This window comes from Drosophila rhopaloa, unplaced genomic scaffold (assembly GCF_018152115.1).
Source record: "Drosophila rhopaloa isolate 14029-0021.01 unplaced genomic scaffold, ASM1815211v1 contig_163, whole genome shotgun sequence".
In the NCBI taxonomy this organism is placed as follows: Eukaryota; Metazoa; Arthropoda; class Insecta; order Diptera; family Drosophilidae; genus Drosophila; species Drosophila rhopaloa.
The window spans coordinates 9,666,338-9,688,832 of NW_025335043.1; the positions used below are offsets into that span (position 1 = coordinate 9,666,338).

A 22,495-nucleotide genomic window follows, 5' to 3' on the forward strand; every position below is an offset into this window, starting at 1 on the left:
AGAAGGCCAGCACCTCCCCGCTGGCAGCTGCAGGAGCAAATTAAAGACCCCATCGAGCTTTAAGCCGCCGGCCTGATGGCTAACTGACTCGCCATGGCGGCCAAGACTTCCTCCTCCGCTGACTGAAGACTGACGACCGACCACCGACTCACTGACAACTACAAGGACACCGCCAAGAGTTAACTAAATGCTCGACAGTTGCAACAAACGGCAAACAGAAAGGATGCCAAAGTGAGCGGTGAAAGGGAGGGGGGGCGGGGGGAAGTGGAAGGAAGTGGGAGGAAGCCAAGGCCAAGTGAAGAGGCATCTCTTGGCACAGTGCTTCCGCTGTTGTCATTCGCTTAAAAGTTTATTCCTCGTCTGCCGCTGACAGGCGAAAAGCAAGTTGAATCCTCCGTCTTGATATCCTCCCACTCCGCTCGATTCCTTGGCCTAAAAACGCCTTGGTCTTATATCCGGTGCCGCAACACTTCCTGTTTACAATTTAAACTAATAAGCAACCAAACGAGGCTGACAACAAGTCGAGGTCCTCGCAGCTGGCATCGCTTTCAATTTTTATTCTAACGCCCGTTTATTTCAGTTTACCCTCTCGTCGGGCGACTGATCTCTTTGCATATTCAATAAATTGAAATTGACATTTGACTTTGCAGGTGGTTGCCTTGTGATGTATATCCTGATATAACCAAACACATATGAATACAGAAGCATCTCTGGGCAGGCTAATATTTATCACTTAGACAAATTAGGTGATATCAGCAAGGGAAATTCGATGAAAAGCAGAATCTTAAAGTTTTTTTGAGCAGTCAAAACTAAATCGAAAAAAAGGATTCAAAATTTAAAATTGTCTTTTTGATTTTTCTGTATTTCTGTATGTATGACAGATAGATCCTTATGGCAACCTTTCTTTTTCCCTAGTGTAGTGCAGCCATCAACATTTACTATTGGCAGAGCCAACAAACAGCAATCGGCAAATAGGAATCGAAGAAACTATGCCAGTTTAGCCTAACCAAAGGCGAATGACTGAGCCTGAAATGAACTGCAGGCAAGACCAGAAGTGCACTCCATTAGACCGGTGAAACCAATGCAATTCATTAGGCTGCATCACTTGAATTAACCGCCCAGCAGCTCGATTTCACTCAATCCACAGCGATTTGTGCCACTTTTCAGCCACTTGTTGTAACTCAATTAACTTGGAGGAGCAAAAGTGTTGCGCCTGCGAGTGTCAAAGGAAGCTCACGAGTATTTGCAGATACTCCGCATAAAAAAGCGCAATCAAAACGTCAGTTCAACAATAAATTACACCGACCGAAAGGAAAACTTTTTTGCCTGGTAGGCCATAAAAATGTTCACTTTGCCTAAGAACTTTCGAGCGGCAGCAGCTATTTTTAAAAATTATTATGACCGCGGAGGAGTGGATGAATGGAGGAGGTGGCTGTCAGTCTGTCAACGTGTTGCTATGAGATGAGAACTGAGGACTGAGGACTGCCAGTCCTGCCATTGTCCTGGCAGCCTCACAATGTTTACGTTATCTCATTTAACACTTGAAAAACTTTTCCACGCACACACTCGTTCGCCTGTGTTTGTTCTGTCTGAGTGTTTGCCGCTTTTCCAAGTGGCCACCGCCCCCTTTTCCACCCACCTCCTGTCTGGCGGCGCATTTGCACATTAACAGTGTGAAAAATTATGATTGAGCCATAAAACAGTCAGCTGCTCCCACCAGGTTTACTTAGGACCTCCAAGGAATTGTCACATGCGTGAGTTCGCGTGTGTATCCTAGGGAGTCCCATCTGTGGAGGAGAAAGTTTTTCTTATTTTGGGGCTCTGGCTCAGGTGAAAGAAAAGGAAATTTTCACTTTGTCTCGCTTCCGCTGACTGCACTCCCTGGCATTTTCCATTTTCCAGCTCTGCTTGAGCAAACAAAGTCAACCGGGCGTCGCTTTCTCCCAGAGGAATCGCAATTAAGCACCGAGATACCTGCAATTTTACCCTTTGTTTTTCTCCCCTTTTTTTTGTGTGCACAGAGAAAAACATAACAATGTCAGATCCATCTTGCCAATTTCAATTTGGAGAATCTTATCAATAGAAAATATTGATATAACTTGTATTTTCCAGATTGTTGCTCTGAGAAGTTTTGAAAAGCCTCAAGCAAAACATATGTTAACAGACAGTTTATGGTTTTAATAGCAAGGAAATATTTTCGGAATATTGCCATATGTTAAAAACTGAATTGTCACTAGATTTTTAGGCAATCCGTGTTCGGAAAGTGTAAAAAACTATTCCCTCAATGCCATATTATGGTCGTAAGCAGTTGAACAACCCTTAAAAAATAAAAAAATGGAAAAGAAAAAAAGAAAAAAAAAAGAAATTTAGTAGCACATTGCATAAAAAATATTAAAATGTTCTTTAGCAAAAACTGAATGTTGAATGGTCACAAATAGGAACCATTTGGACATGGTAAAAAAGCGAATTGATGTCCAATGATGATATTTCCCCCGGTGAACGTGTGTGTCACTTTCATGCAGGCCATCAATAATGAATGAGCCAAGACTTGCGGAGTCGTTCCAATTGACTTGGCCTCGTCCATTAATAATCCAGCAGGCATATAAATCAATCATGCGACAAGCTGATAAACATCCAACAGCTCTACAAATATGTATTTAAGTGCTTACGCGAAGCGGTATCCGCGTGTGTTTACACTAAAACACGTCAACATTTGTCCAGGACAGCGAAACGTGTGGAATAATTTGGGTTTGTCTGCAACAGCAGAAGCAGCAGCATTTATTGGATTTTATGCGGCTCTGCGAAGAGGCACGGCTGGGTGCTATTTTTAGTTTCCCGTAACTGCGCAACAGTTGGAGCCGGAGCTGAATCTATTAATAGACCCGTAAAGCTTTTCCGCAGAGATATTGGGGATAATTCCGGTTTGGCATGGACATGACGCTCCAAAGTCAGATACATAAATATAAATGCAGATGACATGCGAATTTTATTGTGAAAATATAGATGAAATTACTTGATTATCAAAGGTCTCTTAGAAAACTGTTGTATTTAATAACCATTGCATACTTTTAAACTCACTTTCAGTTGATTTAAAATCACCAGAAAGATTACTGCTGAATATACCTATACTGCCTGGAAACTATTGTCTAACTATTGTCTTACATATTTACTATTCTAGCTAAAGAAAATATTTAAATTTGTATACTAAACGATTTAAGTCTCTTAGAAAGCCCTACTTAAGTTTCGTAAGATTTCCTTGAGATTGACTATCATCATGTTTCTTTACCCGCATACTCATGAACGTAGTTCACAACTTTTGTACAAATTATAAGACAAATTTCAATTATATCTGAAGGTTTTGCCGACAACTCTTGACTTCTACTGCAACCCTTGAATTTCTGGAATTTCCATTCAGCTGCTAAGTATGCCACGGTTAATAAACAAACCTCTTCGTCCTTGTTGGGTGGCTGACAAATCCGGTTCCTTGAAAGGAACATTTCGCTGCCATTCACCGGCTGTTTGTTGTTCTGCATCGAAATGCCAGTGCACCTGTTCCTGGCCATCTCCACTCGGCTATAATATGCAATGTTTTGCCTCCATTCTGCTCCACCAGAAGTGGAAAGTATGCAATGCTTCTTTGCATTTCAAATGTCGAGAATGGAGCGTCAGAGTCGGGTTTTAAGTGCTCCCGCCCAGGCTTTACTCGTCCTGGTGCTCGTCCTCGTGCTCGTCCTCGTCCTTTTCGTCCTCCTTACCCTTAACCCCTTTTCATCGTCTTCCTCGTGTCTCTCCTATTTTTTTGGTGCGCACAATTACACAACAATAATAAAAAGAAGGAAGCGAAAGCTTTGCTCCGTAATCAGAAAAACGTAAAAATTTCTACAAGCAGGTAACGAAAATATTTGAAATTGCTTTTTGCCTTTGCCACCCCCTTGAAGGACTTCTCTCCCCCCCACTTTTTCCCCAAAAGCCTTTGCTTTGGCATTCCGTCTGCCTAATGGCGTACATTTTAGGCTACCGTAGCTGCTTCAGGTTTCGGTTTCGTCCTGTTTTATTTATATTTTTTTTTATTTGTGTCGCCTTTCCTCACTCCCACATCTTAACGATGTTGAGGACACAGCTTCGTTGACATTTTTTGTTTTGCTGGAGCGCAGCGCCTTGATAAGGTTAATTGCCCATTTCTGTCATACCCTTCATAACTGGATGGGCATGCTAATAACTCCTTCAAGGACTCTTTGATGTGCCGAACATGTTTCAACTGCAGCGATGAGGGTATTTTCGATTCGTTCTGGGTATGGGCATTCTTTTGCTCACATTTCTTATATGTCTTTTGGCTGTCGCACATATCGAATTCTGATTTGACGCTCATCGTCGGCGACATAACACAAATATTTGGGCACACAGCAGGCGACAACATTTTGCGACAGTTCTGCCAGAGGTCATCGGAAATCAGTGGGGTGTATGGGCGGCTCGATATGTGAATATCAAGCTTATGAAGGATACTTATTGTCACATATTAGAGCAATATGAATTGAATACCCAATGTAAGTGAGCTCATTGACATGGCAACCTTACGTTGGTAGTTTAATACCGAAATAACCGACAAAGGGCATTTTGCCAGTGGGCGTTTCACAACTTGACAAAGCCAAATGAGATCGCATTACGAATGCCTTTTATATGTACTACCTTCTGAATTATATGTGTACTGCATTAGGCTTAAAATTAATAATTATGAAGCTTACTTTAAAATGAATAACATGTAAAAACAGTTTGTTTTTATACGCAAGCTTTTATTTGCTACACAAAACATTTTAGAAATGGTTTAAGGCTTTTATAAACATATGTTAAATTTGTTAGGACCAAAAATATTTACTTCCTTATTTTTGCTGCAGACAAACAAACTAAATGTAGAAGCAACCTTTTTGGCCAACTTATCTAGATCGAACTACCATTAAATCAATAAACAATTATTGCTCAGTTGTGGCTTGAAAGAGGGTTACAGAATTTTCTAACAAACAAAAGGTAATAAAATAACAAAATTTCCTCTTTTGGAATTTAATAAAAGTTTTTCACTTATTACTAAAAAATCTGCATTTTACTGGTTGTTCTTTGTCCTTCTGCAGCTTTAGAAAAAAATTCGTAGAAACGAAAATTGGAAAGCAATAAAGTTGTGGTTTTGAAACTAAACATTTTGTTTGTATTGTAAAGCGTGTGCAATTGTTTCTGCACTCGTTTTATGCCCTTTCCCTAACCTTCCGACCACAGAAACCACAACAAATGCAGCTGGCAAACAAACAAGAGATGTCAAAAACAATTGAAATAGCCAGAAAAAAGTAATTGCCCAACAGCAATAAACTAAAAATAATTACGAGAAGGCAAAGTTGTGCTGTCATCAAAAATAAACAATTTTCTTGCAATTATTGTTGAAAAACGAAATTGAACGACAACTTGTTTTGTAACCTTTATGCAAAACAGCAGCGAAAAAGGCAAAAGTCGCAGCGCCCGAGAATGATTTTAATGAAATACCCACGAAAGTCTTTGAAGTTGTCCACATTCAATTGGCGAGTCTAAGGACATTGGCTTGGGGGATCGGATGAGGGGGGCTGGGGGGTTTGTTGGTGGGGGCGTTGCCAGGACGAGCAATAAAGCACAGAAGTGGCGCAAGGCAAACGGAAGCAGAATGGAAATTATGATAAGAAGTTCGGAACTGGACAGTCATTAAATGGAACACCAAATTATGTAGTCAGCAATAAAATGAAAAAAAATAAACAGTGAAAACAAAACGCAGCACACCGAAAGAAAGTGCTTCATTTAATTAACAAAGTTGACATGAAAGCCTCTCCCCAAAACCATTGTCAACCCGCACTTTTGTTCACGTTTGTTCACGGTTTCGCTTTTTAGTTATACCCTATCCGAAAGTGGGAGTTTATGCTCTTTGATGCTAAGTTTACCCTGTTTTTGTTGACTATTTTTAGAACCAATTGTTATGGGCTGAGATGAAAGATGTACCCTTGCTTAAAAGATTATTTTTAGAATTGATTGCTTAGTCAGGATATTAATCACTCTGAAGGGTATTGGAAAAAAACCTTTCAATTCAGACTGCTCTTCCTTTTTCCTTCGCCTTTATCTTGCCGCCTAATTGTTTTCCTTTGTAATCGAGCAAGCAAAACAGATGGCACCTCTTGATTCGCGACACTCATACGCCAGGTGGGCCACAATGGTATTGCTTCGTTTAATTTGATTCGAAATTTGCATTTCGATGTGGTTGACACGGATTTAGCATAAATTTAATTAGGGATCTATGGCTGAACAGTTGCCAAATTGAAGTTGAGTTTTAATTAACTGTGGATATACCACACCCATTCGCCTGTTGCTGTTTTTGTTTACGTTTTTGCTGGCATATGTGTGGTATATCACCCGTTTTATATCCCTGTAGGCCCCCATCTCCACCCAAAGGCCATAAAAACAACAGCTGCACATTTCGCAGACACCACGGTAAATGATATAAGGCAGCAAATTGCACGACACATTCCATATAGTACGCGTAATACTCGTGTAGGTGGCCATAATAGTTTGTCGCGATAAGGATAGGATAGGTCATTAAAGTCGCCCAAGGCAGTATCATCAAAACATTAAAGCCAGCTCTCGCTCTGCGTAAATATTTGTTTGCCATGATTAAAGAAAACACGCATTACGTATACGCCGCGGCGGCTTTTTCGACTTTCCGGGATTTATCCCAACAAATGCATCGGTGGCTGAGAGTGAACATAAATATTGATTTGCAAAAATAGCATGAATACTTTATTGCTATAATAAAACAGATTTTATTTCCCCCAAATCGCAATTTCGCGCGTTCTGTCTGATGTTATTAGAAATGAATCAACTTTCAGCTGGACATTCCCAACTCCCAATGGCCCTCAGGTGTTAATAATATATATATATAGCACATACATATGTTAGTCATGAATAATACACTGGAGTGTGTGTGGAATTTACAAGCTTTAAATTAATAACGAAGACTGCCATCAATAATTAAAAACCAATGAATGCTTTGGTTGTTATCATTAATTGCATTGGCAATGTCGATGGCAGATTGTCAATTGATGAACCATTTCCCATGAATAGTGGGTAGTAATTCAAGGACTCACCTGGTGAATGGGACTGCTTTTCCTTTCTGGTGCTCTCGAGTTTCCCTTTAACTTCTATGGCTGCATAAATTGACACGCTGGTCTCGGAAATTCTGATGCAAATTTCTGAACAAAACTTGCTCCTTTAGTGTTTTTTTGTTTTTTTTTTAGTCTTTTATGCGGATATCTTTGTAATATTTATTTTAGCATATTTTTCGGCTGTGCACTTTTCGTATTTCGCAATTCGTTTTTCGCTTTCCGTTTCAACTTGAACAAAACATTCAGAAGCATATTTAATGGGGCATGACCAAGGCTGAGATCGTAAAAGAAATGGTTATGTCTTGTGGCCCCCAAGTGCAGTGTGGTGTAGAGTTTTGTGTTCCGTGTTCCGTGTTCTGCGTTCTGTGACCGGGTGTCCACGTCCTAAGTCCTACATGGTGTATGGTGTCCTATGTGCAACAGTTGTCGGGGTTTTTCCGTGGACAGGGGGAAATGGTTTCGGGCCAAATGGATTTTTATTTTATCGCCTGGCAATAAAAAGCGAAACTGCAGGCCGAGCAACAGTTTGCAATTATGTGCAAATGCAGCGTGACATAAACGGGCGGATCCCGTCGCTTTTTGCCTTTTATCCTTCGTCCTGAGGCCCCAAGCAATTTGCTTTTAATTGCCGCTCCACCTCTCTCTCAATTTAATTCAATTCAATTTGTTTTAGTTTGGTCGAGTTTACTTTCGCTTGGCTTATTCGTTTTTCGAATCGTTTCGTTTCATTTCATTTCATTTGGCACTCGCGCACTCACTTTCACACTGCCGTTTTGTGTAGGTCTTGGAATGGATTTGATTGACACTCCTGACTGGAGGAGACACTGGCTCCTCGGCTTCCGACTGGACTTCCTCCTCAGCTGGTTCCGCTGGTTGAATAGAGCAACTACCTTCGGCGACGCCTGCCAACAGCGAACTGAGCTGCTCCAGTTTCGTGTTTCACCTTATAAGCTGCGTGCATCCATCGCACTGTTGCTGTTGCTGCTCCAGTGCCAGTACCAGTACCAGTGGCAGTGCCCGTGCTATCCTTAATGCGAGTCCTGCCTTCCAGCCAGCCGTTGTCCTTTGATAAGAGCTGGTGATGGTGTGCGTGCCGGAGAGCGCCCGAGAGAGCGTGTTTGTGTGATTGAGTGTGTGAAAAGCTCGGAGAGGGGTCAGTGCGATGTTTTCGGCATCGGGTTGCTCTCTCCCCAACTCTCGGGAACAAAGCTCGAAGGGGAGTTCAGCCGTTACAAATATATTTGAATTTCAAATTTTATCTTCATATTTTCTTGCCAAATCTGGCATTTGTCCTTCATAAATTCAGAATACATAGCATATGTTAATGCTTAATGCGAATTTATAATATAATTCCCATTTCTTAAGTGGTAAGCATTGAATTGTCAAAAAGTCCATCAGAACCGTTTTCCGCACCACCGACTCTTACTTTGATTAATATTAATATTTTATAAAGAATTTGTTACAAAAAAACTTTGGTACTGATTTTTATTTGCAACATTTGAAGTTGTAGGAAATGATTTTAATATGTATGGTGATTTTTTACAAGCCATTTATTTATGAAGCTCAATAAAATAAATATATATTTTTTTCGGTTTCAATATTCCTCATTCCAAATTGTTTCCATTAAATAAAAGCAAATATTAACAATTAGGAATACATTTCTAATTTGGTTACAAATAATTATTTTAAATATGTTGCAATGTTTTGTTTTAAAAAAAGAAAATTTAATTTTAATTTTTAGTATTTCTAAAATCATACCCTTTACAAAATTCACATTTCTGCAGTTATTAAAAGTTTTAAGGGGTAATCAAAGAATTTAAACTCGAAGGGACTGTCTTGGATAGAACCCTTTTTTCCTTTCTAAGTTTTTTCCCCGCTAGATTGTGGGTTGGTCATGAATGAACTCCCTCCTGTTGCATATGTTTTTATGGCCAAGGATGGAAAGAGGGTCGGTTCTTGGCCTAGAAATGAAACATAGAACTCCCAACCAACCACCCACCCACTCACACACACACACAAGCATATGACTCCCCTCTCCGTGAAGTTCAAGATGAAGGTTAGCGCCGAAAACTCGAAAAGCTGCGGAAAAGCTCTTGCTCTCCAAAACGCTTCCGCTCTCTTTGTCTCTCTCGTCTTCTTTCTCCCTAACATGTTGCTCTTGTTCGCTCCGTTTCGATTTGTTTTGTTTCCTTTTCGTTTTCCACCATGGCGCCCCAAAATTATGATGAGCTCCATCAAGCGACGGCGCTTAGCGCGCGTTGGCTTCCTTCCTGCGCTTTGGCCACTCACCGCCCACCCACCGAAAACGTCCCACCACCCACCACCCACACCTGCTCGCCACAATACGCACCACCCACATCCTGCCGCCAAAGATTACACAAAGGAAAAAATTTACCTTCGTATCAAGAACAATATAGCTACATAATTGAAAATGTTATTAATACCATAACATTCATTAATTTCCCTCATTTTTTACCATCTTTGAAATTTTTTACGTTTACATTTTATTGGTTTTTAAGATGGCTTGTATTGACCTTAATCCAATAGCTACAATTGGTTTTTTAAAATATATACTTTTAATTGCATAAAGAAACTTGTTTTCGTATTCTAACGAAAATAGTGGTCGGTACTTGGAAAGTTTAAATTAACTGGTTATACACAACTTTATGTCAAATAATTTCACAAATCTTTACGATAAAAACATTACACCTATATACAATTTGACTTGATAAAAAGTCTAGACACTTGTCTACCTAATTATAAAACCTTTCATCATTAAAATCCACCTATTTTTTAAATTTGTTATCTGAGGTTCTAGATTGTATTATTAACTTTAAGAAACTCCTTCTTTTTTCTTCCTGTACCATAGCTATTTGTGCGTCTGCGGGTCGAACCCGAATCTGAATCCGTGCAGAACGGAACGCCACGACCCGGAACCCCGCCTCTCGCCTGGTGACCCAATTTCATGCCTCCGCGTACAAGGCGCTCAGCAACGGAGACAGCATATCCTGCCGTACTAGTAGCAGCAGCAGCATCCACATTGGCAGGACGAAGGTCCTGGATTGAAGGCATTTTCCGTGCCCACAGATTTGCAGTCATACCTTACGCTTGATTGGCTTGGGACTTTGGCATTTGCGGGCCTTCGAAGGTGCGAATGCGACACATTTTTGCATCATGCATTGTTGGCAGGCAGTCGGTGATTGATTGTCCCGGTTGTTGGCCAACACTGCACTGCACTGGATTCCCCCCACTGAAGGGCAAACTGCTGCCGTTGGCAACGTGGCATCAAAATTAAGCTGCTTAAATAAGCGACAATATCAAGGAGGTGAACAGGAGTCCTTGCCAAAAGGACTCGAAGGGTATGGGTATACGGAGGCAAGTACGCCGTAACTAACTATTCTCGTTGCTCTCTTGGACTGTGAAAATGATAAAAGTTTTTTGCGTCTCTTCTGCTTGCCAGCTATCTTTTCTTAATTTGAGTTGGGCCAAAGCAGCCAAAGTTGTTCGCTGTCAATGATGTGAACTTTTGAACTTTGATTGGTTGCCCCACACACAGGCATACTATACTGCAAGCCATAAGTCGGGATTGTACACCTTCAAATGCTTTAAATTTTGACTTAACCAAAATTTATAGTTAAATGTGCAGAAATTAAATAACAATTCAAGTGCAGCAACAAACAGGAATTTAATCATTTATTTGGAAAAAGGACTAAAATAATTTAATTATTGGGGAGACAATATCTCTTTTGTGGAACAATTTAGAAGAGATTAAATAACAATAATTAATTATTTTGGTTTAATTACTTTTTAGAGAAAAACATTGCATTAATACATTTTGATTGCAGAAATGACTACTTCCCATTTAAACTGAAAGTTGCAAGCATCGTTCAAGCTCCGGATAATGAAAAACAAGAAAATACAAATTAAAAATCCAAATATGCAAGCTAAATACCCCAGCTCCTGGAATGGAATGCCAATGATATCCCCCAGGAGTTATTTGCCTAGAATGCACTCGCCCAGCTTCATTAGGCAGCTGGCAAAGACAAAAGCCAGGTGCGCTGCAAACTCATCCCGGAGCTGAATTCGAAGCCCAAGATAAGCCGGGACCCACAGCGGCTTAAGATGTAATAAAAGGAGCAGATTGAAGGGGATGGAATGCAAATTAAATGGCCAGGAAAATGCCAGAGTGCGCTTGAAATGCCACTTATTTTTAGACCGGCCAAGTCAACCGATACAAATCACTTTCACTAATTATGCCTTTGCACTGATGGCCAGTAAGTTATCTAAAGAGTCCGGCTAAAAGGCCAATGGACACGCAGGAAACCATGTCGAAAGTCAAGGATGAGCCCAACGCAGCTGGTCACGATCAAGTGGCAAACTAAGTTTGCCTTGTTTTTCTCAGAAATCAAGGGTACAAAAAAAATGCAAAAGTTCTCAGAAAAAAGTGTAAATGAGCTGGCAGCAAAAGGTTTTAAGTTTCAGGGTCCGAGCTTATCGGAAATAATCTCTAGTCAGTGGCTTTAATACACCCACGAGAAGTTCTTTCTTCGAAAAAAAATAAATTAAAGCGAAATGAAAAAGTATAGCACACATTTGCAGGCAGTTCAAGGTGCGCGCCACACGTTGCGACAATTTTTAGCTGGCCAAAATAAATCGAGGCGATAGTCGGCCAAAGTCCACCTAGCCATGTCTGGGCCACCGGCCGCTCCCCGAATCCATCTGTCTGCTTTTGGGGCTGGCTTTTTTCTTGGTCAACCACTGGATGTCCGACTGGCAGGGTGCGCCATCGTGTGTGTTTGCCACCTGAGGTCACGAAAACGTCGCTCTGTGGCTTAGTTTAATTAAAGTTCTCTTGAAAATTCGACGTCAGTGTTATGGCTTTATTTGCTGGCCTGTCTGCCTTGCCTGCCTGTCAGCCAAAATGGCGAATTGAGTAATTTATTTCTCCCCAGGCAGCTGCAACAAATTTTGCACACGTGGCGTATGCGTGTTGTTCGCATTTAATTGTTCATGCAGCGCTTGCAATTTCACTTTACGCCCCGTCTCAATTCGTAGACCACTTTCGTGGTATGGCATATTTATATTTTTATTGCCAAAAAGTTGAATTTTCCTTGTCTTTTTTTTTGTGCCCTCGTTGTCTGCAAAGTTTTGTCACCTAAATCATTTAGTGGAATATTGCCGGGGCTGTAAAGCAGACGACATTAAACGAAGTACCGAAGCGCCATCACAAACCGCTGAGAAATGGTTAAAATTTAGCTTTGCTCATTATGGAAAGAGCCATAAAGCTGGTTATACTTTGGAGGTGCAAGATTTTAAGTCGCAGGCTGGTAAAATATTGTTATTTTGTCTCTTGCTAAGGTGTGGTTTAAAGGGACATTATTCTAAAGTTGCTTACTTAAAAAGTATAAAAAAATATGGTCAAAGTAATTTTTTATTAGATTATTTTTAAGCAAATACATACCAATATAAGTAATAGAAGTACTTTAATATCTAAACCAATTTTGAATTATTGAACTATATATTTTTAACCAATTTAGAAACTTTAAAACTTAATTACTTTTCCCATACCCTTAATAATTTACTTTTTATTTTTTCTCTAGCAACGTAATCCATCATTTTATAAGTTGCCCTTTTCTTCTGCAAATAGTTTCCATTATAACTTTCTGGAAATAACAAGGCAAAATATCTTTTTAAAACATGGGTCTGAAAGCCGGAAGAGATAAAATATATAAGACATCATAAAACCGCTCCTTCAAGGCCAGAACTTCATTCGCCATCTCGCTGTGCAGGTGGATTTATTTTGGCCGGAAGGGAAATAGCCCACCTGCTTTAGCCACCCACTGTGGACCATCGATTCGCAGGTTTCGCAGCTTACAAGCCCGCCCTCTGTGCACACATTTCGGCAATGTTTTCGCTCATTTACCAATTTGCAGTGGAGCTGTTGGCCTGGTTGCGTGTTGCGTCTATTACCCACTACCGCTTCCAATGATGATCGATGCGTTGATGTGGTGGCGGTCAGGAATTATGACCATCGATAGCGGCAGCACGCACATTTTCAGGCTCGCCAGTGTCCTTGCCCTTCGCTCGCATGAAAATTGGTAATATTCACTCAATTTATTGACTAATTGCATTTACACTGGCTAATGAAAACGCTCAAATGCCAAATAAAATGGCGAATTTATCAAATTCTCTCACGCGTCGTCCTTGGTTCGTTCGATGGGACAACGGGGCGCATGAGTAATGGCAAATCAACGTCGCAGTGAGGGCCGAATATTTGAAATGCTAATTTATAAATTGGTCGTCGCTGATTCGACAATGATAAAGAGCTCCGCCCAGGTGAGCGGTATTAGGTGTGAAAATGTAATTTACGCGGAGATTAATGGAAAACTCGTTAGGCTGACTTCCGAGCAGAGTTTTTGAGGCGCACCGATTTAGTTTCGTCACGAGAACTGTTTCTCGACGACTGTCTCCTGTCAAATAAATGTCTGCAAGTTTCTGTGGTCAGGCTGCCCCACCTGTCGCCCAATCTTCTGCAGATGACTCCTGGCTGACGGCAACTTTCCAATTAGAGGCTATAAAAAGTTTACCCTGCTGCCTGCTAAATAATTGAATTGTTTTGGCCATGTCCACATGGCTATCAACTGCTTGTTTTTGACTTTTGGAAAGCCTTTTGTTATTGCATGGCATATATTATTTTATGCACTTGCAGCCAGCTTAATTAGTGCGAATTCGAGAAGGTTTCCCTTCGGCCAACTTTCACCAGTTGGCCAGTAATTGGTTCTTTAGCCTCGTCAGCATTAAAAGTTTGTTTAAATGGTGCACGGTCGAAAAATGTTGAATGAAATATGATCTGATTGACTAAAGTTTCTTGCTGAAATAAAAAATTGTTAGGTACAATTTTCGTTTCCCAAATATATTCTATTCTCTAAAGCAATATATTTTTTTGACTCGAAAGAACTTTTAATTAGAGCAGAGAAATAAGAATTTGATTGTTAAGATTGTTACTTTTCACGCTTGTCACTAATAAATTAATTAATAGATTAAAAAAACCAAAAGTAATTTTTTTTTAATTTTTCCAAAAATGTACACAACTTTTTTAATATATGCCGGTCTGGGGTTCTTTTCTACACTTTTCTTTTAGTGTTTCTATCCTAAACTCTGTTCTGCCAGCTAATTAGAAAAATAGGGTCCTGATGAGGGACTTGCAGGGAGGATATCCTGCACATTATGTTTTCTGTTTACCACCTCCGTGCGGCTCAGACAAACGCACAGAGGAAGGTTGTTTGCAGCTCGCATAATCAAGGGCGGGGGCCAAAGGCAAACACGGAAACAACTTGTTGCAACTACAAGCAGAACAAAGTGGGTACATATGTACATGTGAGTCGACACCAGAGGACACAAGGTCCTGCGGACGTGGAATGGGGAATGAGAGCTGCGGCCGGAAGAGGGCTGGAAGTGCGAAAGGACGCTTGGCTCAGATTATAAATTATTTATACTGTTTGCCGAACAGGTAAAGAGTTTCCACTCTGCCTGCGATATTTGTTCAGGTCCTTTAGGAAGCGGTGAAACCAGGTGGAATTCGAGAATGAAATTCGATTTTATCAACAAATCTTTTGGAAAATAAATTGCACTATGTAAAAGTAACATTTACAGATTTCTTATTTTCGTTTGCTTCTGATATTAGCACTAAAAATATAGTTGTAAGATGCAATTAAAATTTTTAAGAAATATGCAAATATTTTTACTTTGAATTGGATCATTCATTTTTCTATGTGCTGTATTATTTTTGACCTTGTTAACCAATCAATTGCTAAACCAAATTCAATTAGATTGCACATTTTTATGGGGCAAACACAGGAACTCGATCAAACGGGCACGCAGGAGTGGAGTCCATTACAACAATCGTTTTTACATATTGTAAACAGGACAAAGCGCAATTGTTACTTGCACAAAGGACTTGCACACACATCGAAACGAAGGAAAACAATGCCAAACAAACAAACAAATGGCGAATGGACGTGGATTGTGGGCTAAGGGGTGTGGCAATCGAAGGTGAGGCCGAAGGGAGATAGCACGCTGTGATAATTGAAATTCTGTCGCGCGCAGCGAACGAACGACACCGTTTCCGCTAAGCACTGGCAGTCAGAAGTGGGCACGAGCCCCTTCCCACCCCCATCCTATATAGACCATACCATGGCCATACCACACCAGCCCGACCAAATCAAACTCGAGGACAACTGGCGCCCCGCTCCTGAAACAATGTAATTGAGTGGCGACAGGAACAACAGAAGCTGTGAACAGCCCAAATGGGAAGCCTTTCATTCGGCAACTTTGTAGGCGGATTTCCCCAGTTCCTATTCCCCGCCTATTTTTAGTCCTATTCCTGTTTCCATGCGGGCGATAGCGGCCTTTATTGTTCCGCCAAAGTGTCATAATTGTTTTCGTTTGCACTCTCCATTTATTTAAAGTGCCATTTCGTGAGGTCTTTGTTTCAAACGCAGGCTATATATACATTTTATTATGGTTGGAGGGACACTTTCTTGGCTTCGAGTGTCAGATTCAAAAACATTCAACTAAGTGGAAGAATACTTGATAAATTCAATATTTCAGAAAAATTTAAATCAAATTTAAAAAACAATCGATCAGAAACATTTATATTTGTGTATATCTTTGAAAAATCAGACCGAAATCTTTTCGATGAATTATCGTTAATGTTCGTAGTTGATTTTCAATAATTGGAATCTGAATAATTAACTTCATGTCAACACACAGGGTCCTAACTTATTTACTACCATAAAATATAATAAAAAAAATTTTTTTAAAACAAAAAAAAAATGAATTTAACAAAAAACATAAATAAAGATAGCTCCATCCCTGGTACGTTAATCAGCTGTTTACCGGCAAATTATATTGTTTATTCAACCAACTGTTCCTCTTTAAATTTAAATATGCAGCGATTCCTGAAGGTGTTCAATCAGCAAACATGCAAAGTAATTGGCATGATACACGTGGATGCGCTGCCAGGTGAGGAAAGCTTCTCAAAAGTGGAAAGCAACGAAAACCGATAGCCTCTAATCCGGAACCGCAACACCAGGAACACCACGATACACCGGCAACTGGAAGCAAACGATTGAGAAGGCCATCTACGAGGCGAATCTGTACAAGAAACACGAACTGGTAGGGTGAATAATACATTCTGCTCGTATAAATTTCATGAAAGTCCTTTACAGGATGCCGTTCTCATAGAGAATATGCACGATATTCCCTATGTCCCAGAGCGTCTGCTTGGTGCCGAGATAGTGGCTTGCATGACTCGACTGGGACAGGCAGTGCGGGATGTGATGCCCAAGGAAACTCCATGTGGAGTCCAGGTCCTAGCCTGCGGCAACAAACAAGCTCTGGCCATTGCCAAAGCCAGTCAACTGCAGTTCATCCGAAGTGAGGGATTCGTTTTTGGCCACGTGGCGGATGAAGGTTACACTGACGCCTGCGCCGGGGATTTGCTGCGGTACCGCAAGCTCATCGATGCGGAGGATGTACTGATCTTCACCGATTTGAAGAAGAAACACAGCTCACATGCCATAACAGCTGATGTCAGTCTCTTGGAAACCTCGCATGCGGCAGAGTTCTTTCTCACCGACGGCATTATCATCACGGGGACAGCAACTGGTCATGCAGCCAGTCCAGAGGATCTGCAACAGCTATCTGGAAAGGTAAAGGTTCCACTGATCATTGGCTCCGGGGTGACCAAGGATAACGTTGACAGTTATTACAAGGATGCCCAGGCAGTCATTATTGGCTCGCATTTCAAGCGAAATGGAAGCTGGCTGGAGGAGATAAGTGAACAAGCTGTCGACGATTTCATGCAAAAGATCTGCCAGTTACGTCAGTCTAAATGATTAGAATTGTAAATGATTTTATTGATGTTAATGTTGTAAGCGATGAATAATGTATATGATTAGGTTTGAAGTCATCTAATTCTAGAATAGATTTGCAAAGAAATCATAAATTCGCTCACGTAATGAAGCGGGTTTTTGTACGGCAACCCCGTCGTCTGAGAATGCAAAGGGTTTCTGGTCGAGAACCGGAGACACTGCATCCAATGTATCGTCGAACTTGACTCGCTTCTTTTGCGGCGGTGAACAGATTTCCTCGTGGCTCTTTAGATGTACGGGAAACATGTTTTCCCCGTTGAACAAATCCTCGCGCTTCACAAATGTAGGAATGGTGTTGTCCACATTATGAGCCCGAAAATAGGATTTGGAGTCCGAGTAGCGACTTGCAAACCCGTAGCTAGGGTCGTGGTCATTGTTGGGCACCGGCACATTGCTGCGTTTGAGGATGCCCCGAACATTGGCCACTTTGTCACCGGTGGCAATCTTTTTGTACAATTTGGATATACGATTCTCCTTGCAGGCCATACCTCCTGGTCTTCCTGCCTGATGACGCATCTGCACTGCGCTAGGGGGAAGAGGTGGTGGAGGTGGTGCAACACGTTTCCCCATTAGATTTGAATTCGGAATTTTTAAAACGCCACTGGGTATCTTTCGCTTGCGCGGAAAGCAAGCACTTTCATCGGTCTCCTCCTCGGAATCAGTGCTACGATTTTTGTTGCGAAAAACAGTCTCATATTCCTGAAAAACATTAAAATAATTAACTTTTGTCTTATTATCCATTAGTTTTAGCTACTCACGCATTTGCGCTTGTTGGGACTCAGTACATAATCAGTTCCGAACTTTTTCATGTCCTTTTTGCGTATGGGCGTCCTCTTACTCGAATCCTTTCGAAGAGTTTTGCGGCACTGTACGTGCAGATCTATGGCATCGCGGATGAAGCCTACCCAAGTGCGCGACAGCTGCACATCGCCGCTGCCAAAGATGATTCCATCATTCTGGCAAGTAAGCTTAAAGTTGCCCGGTAGCATTTCGTACACTTTGCACTTTTTCAAAGGGAAAATACAACAGCACTCCAGAGAGTTTTCCACAACAGTATTGGGCGCCCGTTCTTTGACCATCTTGCAGTACATGAATATGTCCGACATGAGCACGCAATAGCGCTTGATTTCCGTGCCCTTGTGGGTAATCTTTTGAAGAATGCCCTCTTTGATGACCCGTCGTGATGGCTTCACAATATTGGGAGTCCGATTAACCAGAGAATTCTGCAAGTGGATCAGATACTGTGTAATTTCCTGTTCCTCCACACAGGTGTTTATGTGACAGGCTGTGGCCTCGATCTCCTTGACGGACTCTGGAAGGATTTGGTAATCAATTGGAATTCAGAATTAGCTCAGTTCTTATATCTTACCCTTTAATAATTTGTAATCCGCATCTGCAGGACTTGTGTAGAGTAGTACTTGCTCTAAGAGTAGCTTATACCTTGGAACCCGCTGGATTGGCACAATCATCAGTGAGTTAAGCTTACGCTGCACCTCCGGACGACTCTCGGTCTGCTCTAGAAACTTTCTGAACACCGGATTCTTGCTGATCAAATCCTGGATGATGAACAGGGCTCCGCGATAGTCGAAGGCGTACACCGAATACAGCTTAAAGAAGGGAGCCATCTTGAGAAAAGCATGTGCAACATTCTCCATGTTAGCCTCAAGTTCCCGCAGGAATTCCCCATTCAAGTTGTGGATCATCTCGATCTGCCCGAAGAGCAGCGTGTGATTGTTGCAATCGATGATGGCCTGTTCCTTCAAAGGGCGCACAAAGAAGTTCATCAGCAACTCCAACTGATCCAGATATGACTTTTCCGAAGAGATGATCTCCTGGATGGCCTGCCGCCGGAAACCCAATCGTTTTCCGCACTCTGGATTGGGTGAGCCAATGGGACTGCTGTTGTTGCTGTCCAGCATGGAGCAAACTGTTAAAAAAATTCACAATTAGGACATGAACACCTGGCGTCGCCTTATTATTTGCTCACCTTTCCTGCGCGACTTGGCGGTTAGGAGATTACGCTCCTGCAGGACTTGCCGCAGTTCCCGGCTGAAACTAAGAGGTGTTTGGGGCGAGGGGATAAAGCCATTTCCGAATCCTTTCTGCCTCGGCGTAAACATTTTTCAACTAAGATTCCGTTAAGCAAAACTGAAACAAAAAACGACGCCACACCTGTTCATTTAAACAAGGCCCGCTTTCACAGTGTAACCGTAGGTCAACAGCAGCTTGGGTGTGACCGTACTTGCGACACGAATTTTGTAAGACCGTATATCCGAGAGGAGTTATTAAATTTAATGAAAAATAAATAATTTGTTACTAAAATAAAATATTAATCAGATTTCTTTGTCTAAATAGTGACAAATAAGCATATTTGGACCGCGGCTTAAGGTTAGAGAATTCGAACAGAATTTGTTTTCGCAAGCTCAGTTTTTTATACAGAGTGCATAAAACAAAACTTAAAATAAAATAAATTTAATTAAATTTTAAAAATATTAATAAAATTCAAAAACTTTGAACCCGCGAATATCTAGGTTCTCAAAGATACGATTCTTCGCTTTTCCGCCATGGTCACACTGTCACAGTTATTTATTTTTATACGTGGTTCGTGGCCCCATTAGATTATAATTAAATGTTGTTTTAGCAATTGCTGCACGAAAATGCATGCAAAGTTAAGCGAAATGGAGTTGCGCATTGTGGCGCGACTCAACGAGGAGATCGGAAAGGATGCCAGTCGGCTGAATCGGGCCAGTCACCTAGTAAGCCACTACAAGGAGCGCCTCCAAGTTTTGTCCCAAACGGTAAGGGGAAAACTATATAAAAAACATGTTTATTAACCACCCTTATAAACCAGCTTGACTACGAGGACGCCCAGAACGTGTCCTGCTACAAATCCGCCTTCCAGTGCCAACAGCAGGTCTGTGAAAGCATCGACTTTGAGCTGGAGAAGCTGGCCCAGTTCGGCGCCAAGCTGAAAAAGAAGCTAAAGGAGTGCCAGCCCGTCTTGGAAGGAGTAGCGGCGGATTTGACGCAAGTACGACAACTGCAGCGTTTGACGCAGTATCTGCGCCTGGTTCAGGACATTCAGGAGATCAGCGCCGCCCTGGGCAATGCCATTAATGGCAAGGACGAGGCCAAGTTGGTCAATATCTACCTAACCCTGTACGAGGGCAACGACTGCGAGCACAGCGTGGTGGGACGACTACAGGCCGTGAAGGCCCAGTCCCTAATATCATTCGCCGAACGCACTGCCACCTACTGGCACAAGCTGCTCCTCAAGCGCCTGTCCAGCGAGTTCGAGGCTGTGTTGAAGAGCATGCGCTGGGCGCATTTGGAACAGCAGGCCCTTAACTATTCACCCACTCGAGACACTGCCAAGGCCCAGCTGCTGGCCGAATACATGTTCCTGATCAAATCTCCAGCCGAAGAGCACGCGCCGCTGCTGAGCATCACGCCTAGCATCGTGTGCCAACCCATCAACCAGGTGGTGCAGCTCCTGTTGGTTCCCTATCGCCAGCGTTTCACATTTCACTTTACAGGCGCCAGGCAAACAAATCGATTGGATAAGCCTGAGTGGTTCTACACACAGATTCTTAACTGGGGCAAGGAGACGCATTTCTTCGTGGGCAAAACATTCCAGCCATCTGCCATAAAGGCAGGCAAACTGGACTATAATCTCAGGGTGGGTACTATTTATAACATAATAAGTCACATAACATAACATAACGTAACATAATAAATTCTAATCATTATTTCCTTCAGCTGGAGTTCATGCGAGGTCTGGTGCAGTTAACAATCGAAAAGCTTGCGGTGGACATAGAGCAGATTGCCCAGGACGAAATACTTTTTGCCCATCTGCTCGATGAGACACTGGCCTTTGAGTCTGAACTACGAGAGACTTTTGGTTATCCGGCGAGTTTTCCAAGCGCCATCTCCGTAATCACACAGCCCATGTACTTGCTTCGCTGGATTTCACTGGAAGAACGATGTGAGATAAGGGCGTTGTCCTCATTTTGCTGTTATTTAATAATTTAATCTTTACTTAGTTTGTGCGGAAAAAATGGATGACATTCTCCAGGCGGAAACGCCTTTCCAGCTAATCGATCCCAACACATTTGAGGATGATTTAAAGATACCCAGATGTGCGGATCAGTTTATGCGACTGCTGGACGCTATTAAAGATCGTTACTATGGATTAATTCAGCCCGGCCACCAACTGCAGTTCTTGCAACTCCAGCTGGAACTGATCGATAGCTTCCGACGACGTCTGGTGCAGCTCCACAGTAGTGGAGCCGTGCCCAGCATTCCCGTTTTGAACGCCATCAACTACTTAGTGATGGTACTGCGGGAATGGGGAGAGAACGTACACTATCTGCACCTGCACGCAGCACTTTCCGGTCCAAATGCACCGGAGATTAATTCGGTGTTTGAGCATGCCGTTGCTGAGTTAGAGCACTGGGCCAGGCAACTGATGCGGAATCTGGCCACCAAAGCCACCAACGAGATGAAGGCAAAATCGATGAGCTATCGCCATGACGCCTGGCCCACAATGCCCGAGCAGAACAGCCGGGAGCCGTTTATCCTCTCGCCCAGCGGTGGCGAAATGTTCCAGGTGCTGGTCACCCTGCTCCACAATCTGGAGCGTGAACTCTCCGCCAACCTGTTCAACCAGACGCTACGCTTGATAGCCCATCAAATCGATGATTTCATGCTCGAGAGCATGGTCATGAACACGAAATTCGCACCAGCGGGAGCAGCGCAATTCAATTACGACATGACGCGCAATTTATTTGCGCTCTTTGGACAGTATACGCGACGTCCGGAGCTGCTCTTCAAAAGGTGAGTCAACCAGAAATATGATATACTGCACAATAAACATAAATCTGACACCTTTTACATTCGATTCGGTTTGCCAGAATACACGATGCAAGCAAGCTGTTGACAGCGGCACGGGGAACGGCTTTGTTACTGCTGGAAACGCTGCGCAGTAGCCAGTCGGCGGAGGAAAAATCGAAACCTCTGCGGGAACTGCATGTGCTCAGCCTGGATAGCAAACAGTGCATTGAGGTTCTGGAGCGGAGAACGGACATAAAGATGTTTTAAACAATGAAAAACTGCAAAGTAGATAAATATTTTGTTTTACCTGAAAATCCTAGTTTTTATTGGGCTTAGGCAATTTTTGCAAATATATACAACGTTTATACGCCGGCTTTTTGCGAAATAAAATCTTTTTTAATTGAACTAAAAGTTAAATAAAAAAATATGTGTGTTTCCTTGTTTTGTACTTCACTTAGTTTTTGAAATTAAAAATATCTTAAAAAAAATTGTAATTTACATTATTTTTATTTGCAAGAAAGGCATGTATTTACTAGGTAATCAAGACGGAGATTCAACTAT

At 41.9% G+C, this 22,495-nt stretch overlaps 4 protein-coding genes across 4 annotated transcripts in view; 2 read left to right on the forward strand and 2 right to left on the reverse strand.

Moving 5' to 3' along the window:
- The window catches only part of LOC108043413 (BAI1-associated protein 3), a 62,458-nt gene extending 54,295 nt beyond the window's left edge, over nucleotides 1-8,163 (reverse strand). Inside the window, exons 1-2 of the mRNA XM_044457578.1 lie at nucleotides 7,925-8,163; nucleotides 7,149-7,394 (exon numbers count right to left, since the gene is read on the reverse strand). The gene's annotated coding sequence lies outside the window, so the exon portion shown is untranslated. The remainder of the gene's footprint in view (nucleotides 1-7,148; nucleotides 7,395-7,924) is intronic.
- Nucleotides 8,164-16,071: 7,908 nt separating this feature from the next.
- On the forward strand, nucleotides 16,072-17,175 carry LOC108037375 (uncharacterized protein F13E9.13, mitochondrial). The gene is made up of 3 exons (XM_017113931.2): nucleotides 16,072-16,190; nucleotides 16,261-16,343; nucleotides 16,397-17,175. Exons 1-3 carry the CDS (start codon nucleotides 16,115-16,117, stop codon nucleotides 17,063-17,065), a joined length of 828 nt encoding a protein of 275 aa, XP_016969420.2. The 5' UTR covers nucleotides 16,072-16,114; the 3' UTR covers nucleotides 17,066-17,175.
- On the reverse strand, nucleotides 17,048-19,317 carry LOC108037374 (guanine nucleotide exchange factor DBS). The gene is made up of 4 exons (XM_017113930.2): nucleotides 19,089-19,317; nucleotides 18,471-19,028; nucleotides 17,860-18,413; nucleotides 17,048-17,800 (listed from the first exon to the last, which is right to left on the reverse strand). Exons 1-4 carry the CDS (start codon nucleotides 19,219-19,221, stop codon nucleotides 17,147-17,149), a joined length of 1,899 nt encoding a protein of 632 aa, XP_016969419.2. The 5' UTR covers nucleotides 19,222-19,317; the 3' UTR covers nucleotides 17,048-17,146.
- Nucleotides 19,318-19,674: 357 nt separating this feature from the next.
- Nucleotides 19,675-22,248, forward strand: LOC108037370 (RINT1-like protein). Its single transcript, XM_017113922.1, has 5 exons — nucleotides 19,675-19,899; nucleotides 19,953-20,780; nucleotides 20,861-21,086; nucleotides 21,145-21,937; nucleotides 22,015-22,248. Exons 1-5 carry the CDS (start codon nucleotides 19,759-19,761, stop codon nucleotides 22,199-22,201), a joined length of 2,175 nt encoding a protein of 724 aa, XP_016969411.1. The 5' UTR covers nucleotides 19,675-19,758; the 3' UTR covers nucleotides 22,202-22,248.
- Nucleotides 22,249-22,495: the final 247 nt, after the last annotated feature.

What these genes read in the sequence shown, in the direction of transcription:
- LOC108037374 (XM_017113930.2), bottom strand. Translation starts at nt 19,221, where the DNA reads ATGTTTACGCCGAGGCAGAAAGGATTCGGAAATGGCTTTATCCCCTCG. An exon ending in CGCCAAGTCGCGCAGGAAAG is followed by an intron (nt 19,029 to 19,088) that starts GTGAGCAAATAA and finishes TTTTTTTAACAG; the next exon opens with TTTGCTCCATGCTGGACAGC. An exon ending in GTCCCAACAAGCGCAAATGC is followed by an intron (nt 17,801 to 17,859) that starts GTGAGTAGCTAA and finishes AATGTTTTTCAG; the next exon opens with GAATATGAGACTGTTTTTCG.
- LOC108037370 (XM_017113922.1), top strand. Translation starts at nt 19,759, where the DNA reads ATGCATGCAAAGTTAAGCGAAATGGAGTTGCGCATTGTGGCGCGACTC. An exon ending in GATTTCACTGGAAGAACGAT is followed by an intron (nt 21,087 to 21,144) that starts GTGAGATAAGGG and finishes ATCTTTACTTAG; the next exon opens with TTTGTGCGGAAAAAATGGAT. An exon ending in CCGGAGCTGCTCTTCAAAAG is followed by an intron (nt 21,938 to 22,014) that starts GTGAGTCAACCA and finishes TCGGTTTGCCAG; the next exon opens with AATACACGATGCAAGCAAGC.
- LOC108037375 (XM_017113931.2), top strand. Translation starts at nt 16,115, where the DNA reads ATGCAGCGATTCCTGAAGGTGTTCAATCAGCAAACATGCAAAGTAATT. An exon ending in ACACGTGGATGCGCTGCCAG is followed by an intron (nt 16,191 to 16,260) that starts GTGAGGAAAGCT and finishes CCGCAACACCAG; the next exon opens with GAACACCACGATACACCGGC. An exon ending in TGTACAAGAAACACGAACTG is followed by an intron (nt 16,344 to 16,396) that starts GTAGGGTGAATA and finishes AGTCCTTTACAG; the next exon opens with GATGCCGTTCTCATAGAGAA.